Consider the following 16,935-nt stretch of genomic DNA (forward strand, 5'->3'; position numbering starts at 1 on the left):
ATCCGGTGGGCCTCATTAGACAGATGGCTCTAGTCTATTCCTAGATGAAATGGACTTATTTGCTCTACCAGTTGGCAATAAATATCTTAAATTTATTAATGGTGGTGTGTTTTCTGTTGCATCTTTTTTTCTCTTCTCTCTCACTCTCTCTCTCTCTCCATCTCTCTTTCTCTCCATCCTTCCCTCCCTCCCTTCCATCTTTCCTTCCTTTTTTAAATTTTAAGTCAGATGAAGCTTCCTATTTATCCTGTTTTCCTCTTACTCTGTGGCCTTTAACTTTTTTTTTTTTTTAAATCCAAATTGTGTTTATTGGGGTGGTTCCTCACTCATCTTGATTCGGGATGCTTTTAGTGCTGCTTGCTTCCTAAGGAGCATTCTTCTGTAAGCTTTGCTTTTCCTCATGTAGGCTGACAGAGTACAGTGGAGCAGCCAATACGCAAAACTACCATTAGTGCATGGCTAAAGGTGGTGGTGATTTTATAGCATCCTGAGCATTTCACATCCATGAAGTAGGAGTTGAGGCTCTGCACTAGGCGCTGCTTTTTGTGTTTCCTCTTCTTTTCTGGAGAGAGATGAAGGAGGTCCTTAGCAAGAGTTACGTTCTCATGGGGAGGTCATCATTGCCGAAAGGTGTAGCCTATATCTTTTATTCTAATTTCTTATTGATGTTTACTTCCTATAAAAGCTATCACTCACATTAGCTTTCTGACTCTAACAACCCCCATCAAGTTGAGCAAATTCATCTTATTTTTTTTCTCTAAAGGATTTCTCAGTCCTAATTAAGTACCTTCTGTTTTATTAGACTCCACTGAGGCTAACTGTAGGAAGGGAAGCATGGAGAAATATTCTTGCTGGGTCTTCTTATTCTGGTAGAATTTGTGATACATTAAAAAAAATTTTTTTTTAACTGTGACAAGTAAAATATACAGAAAATATAGCTAAACAAATATACAACTAAACATATTTTTATAAAGTGAACACTGTGTAACCACCCAAGGCTAGTCACTACCAGGATCCTCAGAAATCCCTTTTGTGGTTTTCCCTATCATACCTTCTTCCCTACAGTTAACCATTACCCTGATTTTTATGGTAACCATTTATTTCTTTGCTTTTCTTTATAGTTTTGCCACCTAAACATGTATTCCTAAACACTTTAATTTTATCTATTTTGAACTCTAATCATAGAATAGATTAAATAGAGTAAATAAATAAACAGAATTTGTCTACAGCCATGCCATCCTAAATAAGCCTGATTCTGTCTGATCTCAGAAGCTAAGCAGGGTCGGGCCCGGTTAGTACTTGGATGGGAGACCATCCACCTAGAAAGACCAGGTGCTGTAGGCGTAAAAAATTGAAAAAAAAAAAAAGGGGCAGTTGGTAGAGATGATAAGGTCACAGTTTGTGGGTGTCAATTCCTGATTGTTTTGCTAAAAAACAAAAACAGAATTACAGTAGCCCTCCTTATCTGTGGTTTCATTTTCTGTGATTTTAATTACTGCAGTCAACCCTGCTTTGAAAATATTAAATGGAAAATTCCAGAAATAAATAATTCGTAAGTTTCAAATTGTGCACCATTCTGAGTAGCGTGATGAAATCTCTCACTGTCCTGCTCTATCCTGCCTGGGATGTGATTCATCCCTTTGTCCAATGTATCCACTTCACTTTATCTCATCACATAGGCATTGTATCATTTCACATAATCACAAGAAGAAGAAGGGTGAGTAAGTACAATAAAATATTTTGAGAAAAAGAGAGGGAGACCACGTTCACATGACTTTTATTATAGTTTATTGTTATAATTGTTCTTTTTTTTTATTAGTTATTGTTGTTAACCTCTTACTGTGCATGTTTATAAATTAAACTTTATCATAAATGTGTATGTATAGGAAAAAATTTAGTATATATAGGGTTCAGTACTATCCACTGTTTCAGGAATGGGGATCTTGGAATATATTTCCTGTGGATGGCAGGGGGCGCTGCTGTATTCAGTATGCTTCCTGTTGTTGTGGCCTTTTTTAGTTGACATGTGTTTGTGATGTTTGTCCATCCCGATGTAGGTAGCTATAGTATGTTTTCATTTTTGTTGCTTTTCCTTTAGTTTGAGGGTTGAGTGTGTGTGTGTGTGTGTGTGTGTGTGTGTGTGTGTGTGAAGATACTGTTCAATTTCTCCCCAGTTTTTTTTTTTATCTTTATTGTTTTATAGAAGTGTTTTTATAAATTTTTTGGTGACTTTTGGTGAAAAGTTTTAAAATTATCATTTTAATGTACTCATGTATATCAATCTATTTCTTTATGACTATTGTGTTTTTGGTGTTGAGTTGTATGCGTTCTTTATAAATTTTGAATATTAACCCCTTATCATTGGCAAATATCTTTTCCCATTCAGTAGGTTGTCTTTTGTGGATATTTATCAAAGAAAACCAAAATGAATTCGAAAAGATATATACACCCCTATGTTCACTGCAGTGCTATTTACAATAGCCAAGATATGGAAGCAACCTAAGTGCCTGTCAATAGGTGATTGGATAAAAAAGATGTGATACATATATATAATGGAATATTACTCAGCCATAAAAAGGAAATCTTACCATTTGCAATGACATAGATGGACCTTGAAAATATTATGCTAAGTGAAATAAGTCAGACAGAGAAAGATAAATACCATGTGATCTCACTTATATGTGAAACCTGGAGAACAAAATAAACGAACAAACAAAATGGAAAAAGTCTCATACATATGGAGAACAAACTGGTGCCTGCCGAATGAGAGAGGGTTTGGTGGGGCTGGGTGAAAAAGGTGAAAGGATTAAGAAGTACAAATTGGTAGTTTCAGAATAGTCATGGGGATGTGAAGTACAGCATAGGGAATATATTCAATGATATTGCAAAAGCTATGTATAGTGCCAGGTAGGTACTAGACTAATAGGGGGATCACTTTGTAAATTATATGAATGTCCAACTGCTATGCTATACACCTGAAACTAATATAAAATAATATTGAATGTCAACTCTAATCGAAAAATAAAAAATTTAAAAAAAGGGTGTCTTGGCTTTTTGTGGCTTTCTAAGTAAATTTCAAAATTAGCTTCTCAAGTTCCACAAAAAAGTCTTACTGGGGTTTTGATTGGTATTGTATTAAATCTCTAGATTAGTTTGGTGAAGATAACTAACATATTTTCAGTATGGAGTCTTCAAGTCCATGATCTTTAATTCCTCTTATAATATCTTTATTTTCTCCATAGATTATTACTGTTCATTTAGATTCACCTACATACTAATCACTTTCATTGGTTCTCTTGCATCTCTGACCTTACATTTGGTGTCATTTTCAACCATTTAGAATCCCTTTTGAATTTCCTTTAGTGTGTATCTCACAGTATGTCTCTTAGTTTTTATTTTTTTCTAAGGATGTCTTTATTTCTCTTTCATTCTTGAGGATATTTTCGTTGAATATAGAATTCTAGGTTGTCAGTTATATTTTTTCAGTTTATTGGTATTCCATTTTCTTTTTGCTTCCATGTTGCTGTTGAGATATCAGCTGTAAGAATGTTGTTTCATTGAAGTGGATTTACATATTTACCTCTGGCTATTTTCATTTTTCCTTTAAAATTTGTTTTAAGTTTCACTATATGGTTCAAGTTGTAGAAAAAAAATTTACATAACGTGTGCGTGCACATGTCCACACATGCATTCATATCTTGTTTAGGATTTTTGTTTTTGAGTTTTAAAGTTTGCTGTTTGATATTTTTCATCGGTTGTGAAAAATTCTCAGCCATTGTGTTTTTACATATTGCTTATTGTTTCTTCCCAGAGTGCCTCTGTATATAGTGCTCCTACACATTTGCCATATTTCTTTGATTCTGATAAACCGTGTGTATGACTTCACAATGTTCTCTTTGTCTCTTACCTTTTCATGTGTGTGTGTATATGTGTGTATTTAATTTTATTTCTTTCTAGGTAATTTTTTCTGACATCTTCCAGTTTGCTAATGCTATTTTCATCTGTACAATTGATCCTTGACAATTCAGGGGTGATAGGCACCGACCTCCTGCACAGTTGAAATCTGCATGTAACCTTTGAATCTCTCAAACTTACTAAAAGCCTACTATTGACTGGAAGACTTACTGATAACATAAACAGTTGATTAACATGTATTGTGTATGTTTTGTGTATTATATACTATATTCTTATAATAAAATAAGCTAGATAAAGCAGATGTTATTAAGAAAGTCATAAGGAAGAGAAAATACATTCATAGTACTGTACATATATATTGAAAAAAATCCACTATAGAAGTGGCCCTGCACAGCTCAAACATGTGTTGTTCAAGGGTCAGCTGTATTTAGTCTGTTGTTAAACCTATCCATTGAATTATTAATTTTGCTCATTACAGTTCATTTACCAAATTTCTATGTGGTTCTTTTTCAAATTGCTATATTACTATTTTGCATTTTAGTTCCCTAGTAAAGTTTTAAGCTTGTCATTTTTCTTCCTGACCATAGCAAGCAGGAATTTTTGTTGTTGTTGTTATTGTTTGATAATTCTAGTATCTGAGACTAGAATTATCTGGTTTTCTTTTCCCCCTCATAGTGTCTTTAAATTATTTTTTGTAGTGGTTCTTACAGTATCTTGTGAGTTCATGTTATATTTTGATAATGTGTTGGCCATTGAATTTGAACAATTTTTGGTAAGAATAATTTGAGAAGTAGGATTATGTTATCTGCAGTGGTATTTAATCTGTTTTTGAGAACTGATTTCTTACCTTCTACTTCATATGTTATCTAATAAACAGTTGAATGTTTGTTATAAATTAGGCCTTGTTTTTGGATGCAGATGATATGGATACTAGATTTTTTTTCCAGATAATCATTTGGAGCCAAGTTTTGTTTTAAAAATGAGTAATCTACATTTATAATATGATTTTATTATTCTTTAATATATTTGGGGGACCCGATAGTATTCTCTTCACACACTGCTCTTAAATTCCTGGAAATATGAGGTGCTCATCCTGACAAGTGCCTTTCTGGAGAAATGGCTCTAATAACTCTGCCCCTCAGTGCCACCTACATCAGAAAGTTTCCGTAAATAGAAGCCTTTTTTATTGAAAATATTTTTAATAATTATGTGCTATTACTTAGAGTTCTTTCTTAGGAGAATTTCCTACTTCTAAGCTATAGGGCTTAATATGGTAATAGTGGAAATGTGTTCTTGTTATTTCTAGATTACTGAGAAAGAATGTTCTCAATGATAGTTGATTTTTGCCCCCTGTCATATCCTGGTAGACCATTAACATTGTTGTCAGTCACATCTATCTTCTTTTGAAGCACTTTTGGAAAACTCACCTCGATGTGAGAAAGGAGATGAGGAGATGCTTTAAATTAATGTCCTAATGCCCAGATGTGATAGGTAGAGAATAGAAATTGTTCATGTTTCTTTTCTGTCAGTCTGTTAAAATCCTTCAACTTCCCACATTCTGACCTTTTGTCAGATAGTAGTTAACAAATGTTCTGGGCAGACTGCTTTCCATCCCCAAGAACCTAGGGCTAGGACTGTCTTCTTCTCTGGAGACTGGGCCAATTAGCAAAGAAAAGTGTAAATTGTATACCCCAAGGACAAAGTCTCACAGAAGGGATCTGTTTCTTCGATTCCTTGAATGTACAAAGACTCGACATAGATAGGAATGCCTCCTCAAAATCTATAATGCATCTGTTTTTATTCTCACTGCTACTTTTGGCAACAGTGCCCAAACTAATGAAAAAGAGATTCTTTCAGGGCACCAAATTCCCCTGATAAAATTTTAATTTGAGTTGGATTTCTCAAAGATTTATATCGTATATATGGGTGTGTTTCCAGTAGTATTCAAAAGTAAAAATAGCCAGTGGGGTTATCTGAATATGTTTTATAGTTATTGAGTAAAACAATAATTTAAAAAACTCCAACATGTAGAGCACATCAAAATTGCATTTGTATAAATCTCATATAGATAGCTCAAGTTGGACAGTTTCTAGAAGTCCATCTAGCCATCAAAATATTAACCGTGGTTCTCAGGATTTATCCTAAAAGGCGTTTAAAACTCAAACTGTAGCTAAAATTCTGCCTGTGCATTTCTGCTTCTTCATGGCTTCTGGAATTGCCTATTCATATTATTTTCACATATATCCTAGTAAGTGATGGTGAGGGGAACGTACTAATGTTATCTTGTGGAATGAAAAATAGATTGGGGAAACATGGCCGGCTTCTAATATTTGAAGAACTTTTACTATGGCTAGGACTAGAGAACTTAAAGGTCTCTTCTGCTGATGAGATTTATGATTTCTTATTTCAATATAAGTGAACATATTTTTGTGGAGCTGTAATATGTTATAACCAAATAGTGAATTATTGTGTGTTAACTTAAACAATGTTCTATATTTATTAGAAATAGGTATTCGCATTGCTCTCTATTTTTGGTTAGCTTATTTTCTGCTGTTTTAAATATTCACTTCTTGTGAGTTAAAGACACAACTTAAAATTTTCAAAATGAATAATCGCTATGACATAAGGTCTTTTTCTTAATGTTTATTATAGAGGTTCCAGAAACTTTAGCAGTTGCAGTGCAGAGGACTTTGAGAAGTTAACTTTAAATAAAGGAGGAAACTGCCTTCTTAATATTCCAACACCTGATGAAGCCTACAGTGCTCCTTTCTGTGGTAATAAATTGGTGGATCCCGGAGAAGAGTGTGACTGTGGTACTCCAAAGGTCAGTTAAATTTTTTATTTTTGCTTTGTTAAATAACCTCAGCATTTTCAAAAGATAAAATAGCTTACTTTGGGCAACTCTGGCACAGGAGCTAAAGTAAAATTTAGTGGCAAAATGAGAATTGGTACTTTGGTTGTGGGGATATGTTCCTGAGATTGGTCATTGTCTTCCCAGAACATAATTAATGATGTCATCTATTTCAGTGTCAAGGTAAGTGCCATGTTTATTCTTTTATTTTTTGCTACCTTTTCTACCATTTCTATTATAGTTATTGGGTCATTTATTTACTTTAAAGAATAAATCAGTTTTTCATTTGGCTCTGTACTTATGAGCTTTCACTGTTCTGGCACTTTCATTGCAAAAGTATTTATTCAGTTGAACTCATTTTAATAATAAATTGAAGCTGGTCCATTCTCCAGAGTCCTTCAGTAACAAAGTTCTTGGTACTCAAATTGGCATTCTCCCTTTATTAACCTTAAGTTTACCTGCTGATCTCTGGCTTTATCACACCTGTTACCCATTCTTATTGCCAAAAGCCCGTGCCCATCTTTATTATTGGTGTTCTATATCTTAGCCATTCTCCTTTCAAAATGTCCTACTTTAGGCCCTTTCCTCCTAGGCCTTGCATTAAATTTTAAAGAAATTTGTTCATTTATGTGTAAGCTTTACTATATTCTCAATCTTTTCCATAAGTTCTTTTTCTTCTTTACTTAACCACACCTGGCTTTTGCTAGAAGACTTCGTGTTCTAGAAAGGCAGTATATATTTTATGATGGAATTGTGATGGGCCTTCATTGCGCTATTGCTGCTAAATGTTTTACATGGTATAATCTTCACGATAACCCAAAGATACTGATATTTTTTTATATTCTTATTTTCAGATGAGGAAAATAAGCATAATGAGATTATGTTTAATTTTTAAATTAACATTATGCTGTTAGGATGACCAAATTCTTCTCCTTTCCTGGCACTCTCAGATCTTTCTCCTTAAATGTTTTGTTTTGCTTTCTCCTGACTGTTTAGTTCACTACAAAACTTATTGAAATAGACTATATTTGCTTCTTGAGCTTTCGTACTACAAAATTACTCTTAAAAAAAAAAAAACTTCCCTCTCTCTTAAATAGCACAGGTTTTTTTCCATGGTATAAAAGTTTCGAATAGTAAGTACAAGTGAAATTCCCCTTTCATACCATTATTTCCCCCATAAATTTTCAGACTTCCTTCTGTAGTGGTCATCATTCTCATAAACTTAATGTGTTTCTTTTTAGACTTTATTTATTAGACATTTATGTACATTTATACAATGTGTACATTTGTAAATAGTCGGGTTTGTTTTAGAATTTCATTTTTTTATATAAATGAAATCAGACTTAATATGTATATGCAGTTTTTTCTATTAATATATCTTGAAGATTTTTCCATGTCATTACCTTATGTAGACAGTCTTTTAATCTGCTTAGTATTCCAATATAAGGATGTACTATGATTTATTTAACCATACTCTCATTAATGCACATTTCCTTACTGTAATTAGTGTTTTTCTGTTGCAAATAGTACATCCACACCTCATGTATATATACACAAGTATTTCTTTAAGATAATTACATAAAGGTAGAATAACTGAATTGAAAAGTATTGTGTCTTTAATGTTATCAGAGACCACCAAATTTCCTACAAAAAGACTGTGTCATTTTGCACTTCTACCAACAGTATATCATTGCATTCAGTGCTCCTCCGTAGTCTTGCCAGTGCAGTGTAAATGTTTTCTTAATTTTTGGGTGAAAAGTAAGAAGATATTGTTTTACTTTATATCTTTTCATATGTTCAGATACCATTAGCATAATTTTCTTCTGTGAATTATTGTTTTATATCCCTTATCAGTTTTTATGTTGGGTCAATTCTTTTAAATGGATTTTTAGGAACTCAAGTATTATGGGCAAAGTCCTTTTTTAAACATGTTCTAATGTGTTCCCTATGTCTGCTACCATTTAGCTTTAAAAAATTAATCAACTTTATCTTTTAGAGAACTTTTAGGGTCACAGCAAAATTGAATGGAAAGTACCAAGATTTCCATATACTGCCTATTGCCACACATGCACAACTTCCCCCATTGTCCCCATCCTGTAGCACAGTGGTACATTTGTTACAATTGATGGCTCTACATTGACATATCATTGCCACACAAAGTCTGTGGTTTACATCAGGGTTTACTCTTGGCATTTAGCTTTTCATATGACTTCTTATATTGAAATCGAAAATTTAAATGAAGGCAAATTTATCAGTTTTTCCTTAAGACTTTGAATTTTGTATTTTGACCAGACTTTTAGTACTCCTGTATAATCATATCTCCTTGATAATTTTTTCTAGCATTTCTTAATTAAACATTTTTATAATTGAGGGGATCATGTGCACTGAACTAGATATTAATTTCTATCCAGTAATGTATAGAATGGTCAGTTGTTGTAAAATCATTTAGAATGGTACTTTCATCATAAACAAAATTCTTGTATACATAGTCTATTTCCTGATTCTCTATTCTTTTATGAAGCCATCTGTCTGTCTTGCACAGTGTTTTTGAAAAAAATTTAACCGCTTTATTTAAGTGTAATTGAAACAACATCAACAAACTAAATTTGGACTTCGATAAAGATAGGCTTTATTCAAAATAAAGACTATTGTAACAGGGAGACCACTCTGATTTCAGAAATCTAGAGTGTCTCAGAATCAAAGAGAAAAGTTTTTCTTAGATGGGGTAAAGGTGGAGACAAGCAGAGATGAGCAGAATCTTTTAAGGGAAAACAGATAAGCAAGGGGAACGAGCCAGTGAGGACTGATGGGAAAGTGTCCTGCTGTGGTCAGCTGATTTCTAGAAGAAGCTGATGTGTGTGTGGGGGGGCACTTTCACTTTTTGTGGGGACAGGCAGAGTTCAAGGACCTGTAGTAAAGAAAGAAGCTTTAGTTTGGTCAAGTCAAAGCAAAGGGTAAGAAATAGGCAATTATGAAGACTTGGTCAACAATAAACTGTACATGTTTAAAGAATACAAGTTCATAAGTTTTGACATATGTGCAGACATGTGAAACTATCACATAGTCAAGACAATGAACATATCATCATCCCCAGAAGTTCTTCATGACCCTTGGTGATCCCTTCTTCCCACCCCTTTTCTCTGTTATCCTCAGGCAATCTCTGGTCTGCTTTCTGTCATTACACATTAGTGTGCATTTCCTAGAATTTCAACTCTTTTTTGTCTAGCTTCTTTTACTCAGCATAATTATTTTGGGATTCATTTATGTTTTTACTGTGTCAGTAGTTCATTCATTTTAATTATTGTTTATTATTAGTATGGATATGCTACAGTTTGTTTATTCATCTGTTGATGTATATTTGGGCTGTTTCCAGTTTTTGGCTATTACACATAAATCTGTTTGAACATTCAAAGATAAGTCTTAATATGGACTTATGTTTTCATTTCTCTTGGATAAATACCTTGAAGTGAACTGACTGGGTCATATGGTAGATGTATATTTAAATTTTTGAGAAACTCAAACTCTTTTCCAAAGTAGTTGTACCTTTTTACATTCCCACTATTAGTATATAAGAGTTCTAGTTCCTAGCCACCACTTCATATGGTCAATCTTTTAAATTTTAGCTGTGTATTAGGTGTAAAATGGTACCGCACTGAGGTTTTAGTTTGCATTTCCCTCATGACTAGTGATTTTGAGCATGTTTTCATATGTTTGTCATCTGTATATCTTTTTTGGTGTTATCTATTAACATCTTTTCCCTTAAAAAATTGAGTTGTTTTCTTATTGAATTTTAATAGTACGTCTTATATTCTGAATACAAGTCCTTTATCAGATAAACAATTTGCAAATATTGTCTTTTAATTACCTTAACAATATCTTTTGAAGAGTAGAAATTTTATTTTTTGATGAAGCCCATTTTATCAATTTGTGCTTTTATGCATGTCATATCTAAGAAATCTTTGCCTAAACCAAGGTTGCAAAAGTTTTCCCCTAGAAGCTTTATAGGAGAAGTTTTAAGTTTTACATTTAGGTCTATGATCCATTTTGACTTATTTATTTTTTTTTGTATGATTAGAGATATAGATTATAGTTTATTTATTTTATTATGAAATAATTATAAACAAGTTGCAGAAATAGTACAAGGAGTCCCATGTATTTTTTACCCAGTTTTCCCCATAGGTGACATCTTATATAGCTGTAGTGCAATATAAAAGCCAAGACATTGACATTGACACATTAACTAGATTATAGACTTTATTCAGTTTTTACCATTTTTAACCTGCATTTGTATGTGTGTGCATGTGTGTGTATGTGTTTTGCGAGGTTTATCCGGTACGCAGATTTGTGTAACCACCACTTCAATTAAAATTCAGAATTATTTCATCTCCACAAGAAGAACTTCCACCTGCTACTTCTTTGTACTTATGCCTACCCCAACTCCAGTCCTTATTTCTGCCCTTGGCTACCTCGGATTTGTTCTACATCTCTATTGTTTTGCCATTTCAATAATGTTACATAAATGGAATTATTCAATATATAATCTTTTGAGACTGGCTTTTTTCATGAAGCATAATGTCTTTGAGGTCAATTTGAGTTGTTGAGGGTATTAATATTTGATTTTTTTCCTTTTTATTGCTGAGTCATATTCCATTGTATGGATGTTACTACAGAGAAGGAATGAAATTTATGCTGTTATTTCCACCAGCTCAGAGGTCCTGTCTGGAGTTTGTTTAATTGTTCACCCATTAAAGGACATTTGGGTTGTTTCTGACATTTTGCTATTATGAATAGGATGAATTGTTTTCCACTACTTATCATCAAAGAACTAAAGAAAAATATGTTCTGTGAGTAAACAAAGAGTCTCAGCAGAGAAATGTAAACTATAATAAAAAACAAATGGAAATTACAGAACTAAATTTTTCAATAAAAGAAAATACACTTGGTAAAATGAATAGCAGACTAAGATAGCGGAAAAAATAGTCAGTGAACGTGAAATAGAACAAAAGAAATAATCCAGTGTAAAGAACAAAGAGGAAAGATTAAAAAAAAAATAACAGAGCACCTGAGATGTGCAGTCACTATCAAATAGTCTACGAAGCAAAATCCTAGGAGGAGAGTGAGAATGAGAGGGGAAAAATATTTAAAGAAGTGATGGCTGAAAATTCTCCAAATTTAAGGAAAAACATTGTTACAGTTCCAAATACTAAAGTGAACCCAAATCAGAATCATTACAAAGAAAATTCACCTAGACATATTGTAATCAAAGTGATGAGATAAAATCACATGATATCACTTATATGTGGGATATAAACCTAAAAGCAACAAATGAACAGGACAAACAAACAGAGACTCATGGACGTGAACAATAAACTAGTGGTTACTAGAGGATTATAGAGTAGTGGTTACTAGTGGGGTGGGGGAGGAAGAGGGAAGTAGACGGGGTAAAGGGGGTCAAATATAGGGGGTGGGGGAGTGCAAAGGGGTGCGGGGATCAAATATGTGGTAGCTGAAGGAAACTGGACTTTGGGTGGTGAACACAATAGAATATACAAATGTCAAATGATAATGTACACCTGAAAATTACATAATTGTATTAACCAATGTTACCCCAATAAACTTAATATAAAAAAAAATAAAAAGTAAAAAAATAAAAGTGACGAGATAAACAGAAAATAATGAAAGAACCCAGAAGAAAATGGGGGACAAAAATATAAATAGCAGCTGATTTCTTCCCTGTTAACAATAGAGGGCAAAAACAGTAGAACATAAATTTACAGTGGAAGGAGGGAGGCAGGGAGTCAAGGGAGAGGGAGGGAGGGAGGAGGACAGGAAGGAAGGAAGAAGGAAGGAAGGAAGGAAGGAAGGAAGGAAGGAAGGAAACAACTGTCAACCCAGAATTATTTACATAGGAAAAATATTCTTCAAAATTAAAGAAAACTTATTTCCCTTGCTGTTTTTCTCCTCCTTTCTTTGATCGTCTTCTCTCCTCTTTCTTTTCCTTCTTTCCAAAGCAATTCAGACCTGAAGATATAAATTGGAACATAAGAGAGTAGGTGTCTCTGTGAGTGCGAGGTTTTGGAGCCATGTTGGCTGAAAGTGGGTTGAGAAAAACCAAGCAAGATTAAAATCATGTCCACATAGGGGAAAGACCCACTCAACAGAGAAATCAGACCCTGAACATCAAGAGAAATACATTCATGGATGCTTAATTTCCTGTAACCATTAAATATATTGTTATAGGTTGAATGTATCCCCCTCAAATTCATATGTTGAAGCCCTAACACTGTACCCAGTGCGGCTGTAGTTGCAGATGGGGACTCTAGGGAAGTAATTAAGGCTAAATGAGGTCATAGGAGTAGGGCCCTGATCTGGTAAGATTGGTGTCCTTATAAGAAGAGACACTTGAGAGTTCACTTGCTGTCTCTGAATACACACACTGAGGAAAGGCTATATGGGAACATAGCAAGAAGGCAGTTGTCTGCAAGCCGGGAAGAGATTTCACCAGAAACTGAATTGGCTAGAACTTTGATCTTAGACTTCTAGCCACCAGCACTGTGACATAATAAATTTCTTTCATTTAAGCCACCAGTTTGTGGTATCTTTTTCTGGTATTACAAACAATCTAAGACACATACTCTATGATTTCAGTCCTTTGGTATATGTTGAGACCTAAATAGTTGTAGTTAAAGAGTCACTGACAAATCTAGAAGGATAGTGACTGTTTCTAGAGATTTACTGCTATAGCCAGGTTAGAAAGAAATAGATTTTAGGTCTAAAATAAGAATTTTATTAATGCAAATATGGACGACAATAAATCATTTCTTTATTGACAGTTATTTTGTCTTCACAGGAATGTGAATCGGACCCTTGTTGTGAAGGAAGTACTTGTAAGCTTAAATCATCTGCCGAATGTGCATATGGCGACTGTTGTAAAGACTGTTGGGTAAGAAATTCCTTCCTATTTGGAAAAAATTGAAAAAGGAAAAAATTTATATATCAAAATTGGTTAACTCTGACCTATAAAAGTACTATTTTTATTACGTGGTTATATGAAAAATTTTATGCCACTTGTTTGCAATTTTGTATTACATTCTTTTACGACAAATGGTCTAAGGAGATGTTTTTTCCTAAGTAGAAACATTTTTTTCTGATTTAAGAATAATTTATGTTTTTTATTAAAAATTCAACAATACCAGAGTATAGAAAGCAGACAATGAAAGACACTATCATTTTAACCCTCCTCAGGTAGCCATTGTTGATAATATGTTATTAATTTAGTTGCTTTTCCTATAAAAATGTGAGTGTATGTGTGTATAAGTGGCTAAATAGATACATATATTTTTCTTATTTGTTTTTTTCAGTAAGATACTATGGACTTTCTTCAATTCATATAGTTCAACATAGTTGAATAGTTAGTACTCCTTTATGGCTATACTGTAATTTCCTTACCTTCTCATCTAATGATGGACATTTAGATTGCTTCCAATTTTTGTTTATAAGTAGAATTGTTGGGGCAGAGTATGCACATTAAAATTTTTGACACACATTTTGTATACTTTGTACAAATATGCCAGTCTATACCCACCAGTATAATCATATGCTTGTTTCTGCATGTTAACATTGCTTGCTAGCAAGTGTTATAGTCCTGGTTAGCGTGATAGGTTTAAAATGCTTTTTAATTTTTGTTTAATTTGCATGTCTTTTGCTTGTCAATGAGGTTATGTTATTTTGTTTTTTATATTTTATGACTTAGGAATTGCCTATTGGCCTCTGTTCAATTTTCTCTTGGGTTATTTAATATTTTTGGGGGGACAACTTTTATAGATATAAATATTGTGGTTTCAAATATGGTTAATTTGTGGGAATTGTCCTGATATTCCTGTTTCATTTGAATCTTATTACTCTAGTTTCTTCCAGGAGGTACTTTATGCCGAGGAAAAACTAATGAATGTGATGTTCCAGAATATTGCAATGGCACTTCTCAGTTCTGTCAGCCAGATGTTTTTATTCAGAATGGATATCCTTGCCAGAATAACAAAGCCTATTGTTACAATGGCATGTGCCAATATTATGATGCTCAGTGTCAAGTCATCTTTGGCTCAAGTAAGATATTTTATGTATAATTAATTGCTTTTATTTTATTTTTACTTGGTTTTTGTTAAAAATAGAAATAGAATATTATTGCTAAAATTGAAGTTTTCTTGTTTCCTCTTTCCTATCATATCTTCTTTCTTCTTATAGGCAATCATGATATGAATTTGATGTGTCCAAATTCAGTTGGTGATTTTTGTTTTTACTCTCTTCTCTGTATCACCTCTTTTTTGCGTATATAAACAATATATGTGTGTGTGTATATATATATATTTTCTGTGCAAATAATTTATGTGTATATATCAATATATACATATACACTATCATATTTTAGTTTTAATAAATTCATATTAATAGTATGGAGATGTACATAAGAATGTGATATTTTCATTGTTTACACAAAATGTTTTTGAGATCCACCTGTATTGATATATTTAGATCATAGAGTATTCCATTATATAATTGGAATCTGTTCTCTTACTGATATTTAGGATGTTTTATAATTTTTTGTCTCTTTTTAAAGTTTTCATTTTTATCAAAGTTATATTTAGACATAGATTAAAGATCCAAATTATTTACAAGATTTTATGCAAAAATAAAGTGTACTTTCACTTAATATCCCCATCTCTTGAGGCTACCACTTTTACCTTTTCTAGCTGATTTTTTTTTTTTTACTTGCTCCAGGTCTTTAGATAATCTCTTGGCAATGCTATTTTTTGATGTTTTCAGTACCAGGCACTAAGTATTAATTTCTCACTATGAGGATGAGAATTTAATTTCTTTTCTCAACCCCTGTCAACTCTCATCACACTCATGCTCATTTTCCAATCTCCATCCTTTTAATATGGATTAATTGTAATTTTAGTTACAGCAGTGATGACTGTTGTGATATTTTGATTTATAATGAGAAATACATATTTGGTCTTTGTGCACTTTTTTGCAGGGAGCTGCCAAAACTCTTGGAATTCCCTAAGTGATGAGCACCATAAAAGTATCTTTGTTATTTCAGTGAGAGGACTTTTGGAAAGCACCTGCTTAACCTAAGGATGGGGGCTGGTTGGCCAGGGGACTATGTGATTCGAGGGTTGGAATCACATAGGAAGGGAAGAGGGGCTGGATATTGAGCTAATCACGAATGGCCAACAATTTAATCTATATCCTGAAGCCTCCATAAAAACCCTAAAAGATAGGTTTTGGAGAGCTCTTGGTGAACATGTGGATATGCAGGGAGAGTATCGCACTTGGAGACAGCATGGAAGCCCTGTGCCCTTTCCCTGTACATTGCCCTATGCATCTCTTCCATCTGGCCATTCCTGAATTATATCGTTTTATAATAAACCAGTAATCTAGTCAGTAAAATAATTATCTGAGTTCTGTGAGCCACTCTAGCAAATTAATCCAGAGAAGGGATTATAGGAACCTTCAATCCAGAGCCTATTGGTCAGAAGGTGACAACCGGAATTGCACTTGGCACCTGAAGTGGGGGAGCGATGGGGAAGGCAGTCTTGTGGTGTGACTGAGCCTCTTAACCTGTATGATCTGACACTGTCTCCAGGAAAATAGTGTAAGAATTGAGTAGAATCGTCAGACACCCATCTGGTGTCAGAGAATTGTTTGGTGGTATGGAAAAAAATATACACATAGTGGAAATGGGTACTGTATAATAGCTATACTAATGCTATTCATACCTCAGCTATGTAGTGAGTTACAATTGCTCTCCTGCCTTTTGTTTTTCTTTATTAATAATTAATAATTCAGATTCTCTCCCTATCTCTCTCTGGGTTTGATTAGTTTTTTTATGTTCTTACCACTAATTGAACTACAAATTGTTCACCAGTGGCCTGGTCTTACCTTGAGGTGATAAGAGCCATCAGTTTTCTGCTAATTTCAACCTGTTTGAAGAAGTCTGACTAGGAGGCTTCTAATTCTCTTTAGTCTTGATTGGTTTTCCTCTGTATTCAGAGAAGCAGACCAATAGGAGGAAAAAATACATATACACACACACACACACACACACACACGATTTATTATAAGGAACTGGCTCATAAAATTATGGGGACTGGTAGATCCCAGATCTG

General features: G+C 33.6%; 1 protein-coding gene and 2 pseudogenes across 3 annotated transcripts in view; 2 read left to right on the plus strand and 1 right to left on the minus strand.

Annotated features, from left to right (window-relative positions):
* Nucleotides 1–16,935, plus strand: part of ADAM9 (ADAM metallopeptidase domain 9) — a 102,284-nt gene that overhangs the window by 40,159 nt on the left and 45,190 nt on the right. For all 3 annotated transcript variants that reach the window (XM_039853516.1, XM_039853515.1, XM_039853517.1), the window contains exons 12-14: nucleotides 6,568–6,739; nucleotides 13,617–13,709; nucleotides 14,674–14,869. In XM_039853516.1, the coding sequence (XP_039709450.1) occupies nucleotides 6,568–6,739; nucleotides 13,617–13,709; nucleotides 14,674–14,869 (461 nt within the window). The remainder of the gene's footprint in view (nucleotides 1–6,567; nucleotides 6,740–13,616; nucleotides 13,710–14,673; nucleotides 14,870–16,935) is intronic.
* Nucleotides 302–687, minus strand: LOC120595424 (40S ribosomal protein S27-like; annotated as a pseudogene).
* Nucleotides 1,222–1,344, plus strand: LOC120595858 (uncharacterized; annotated as a pseudogene).

Source organism: Pteropus medius, unplaced genomic scaffold, assembly GCF_902729225.1.
Source record: "Pteropus medius unplaced genomic scaffold, Ma_sr-lr_union100, whole genome shotgun sequence".
NCBI lineage: Eukaryota > Metazoa > Chordata > Mammalia > Chiroptera > Pteropodidae > Pteropus > Pteropus medius.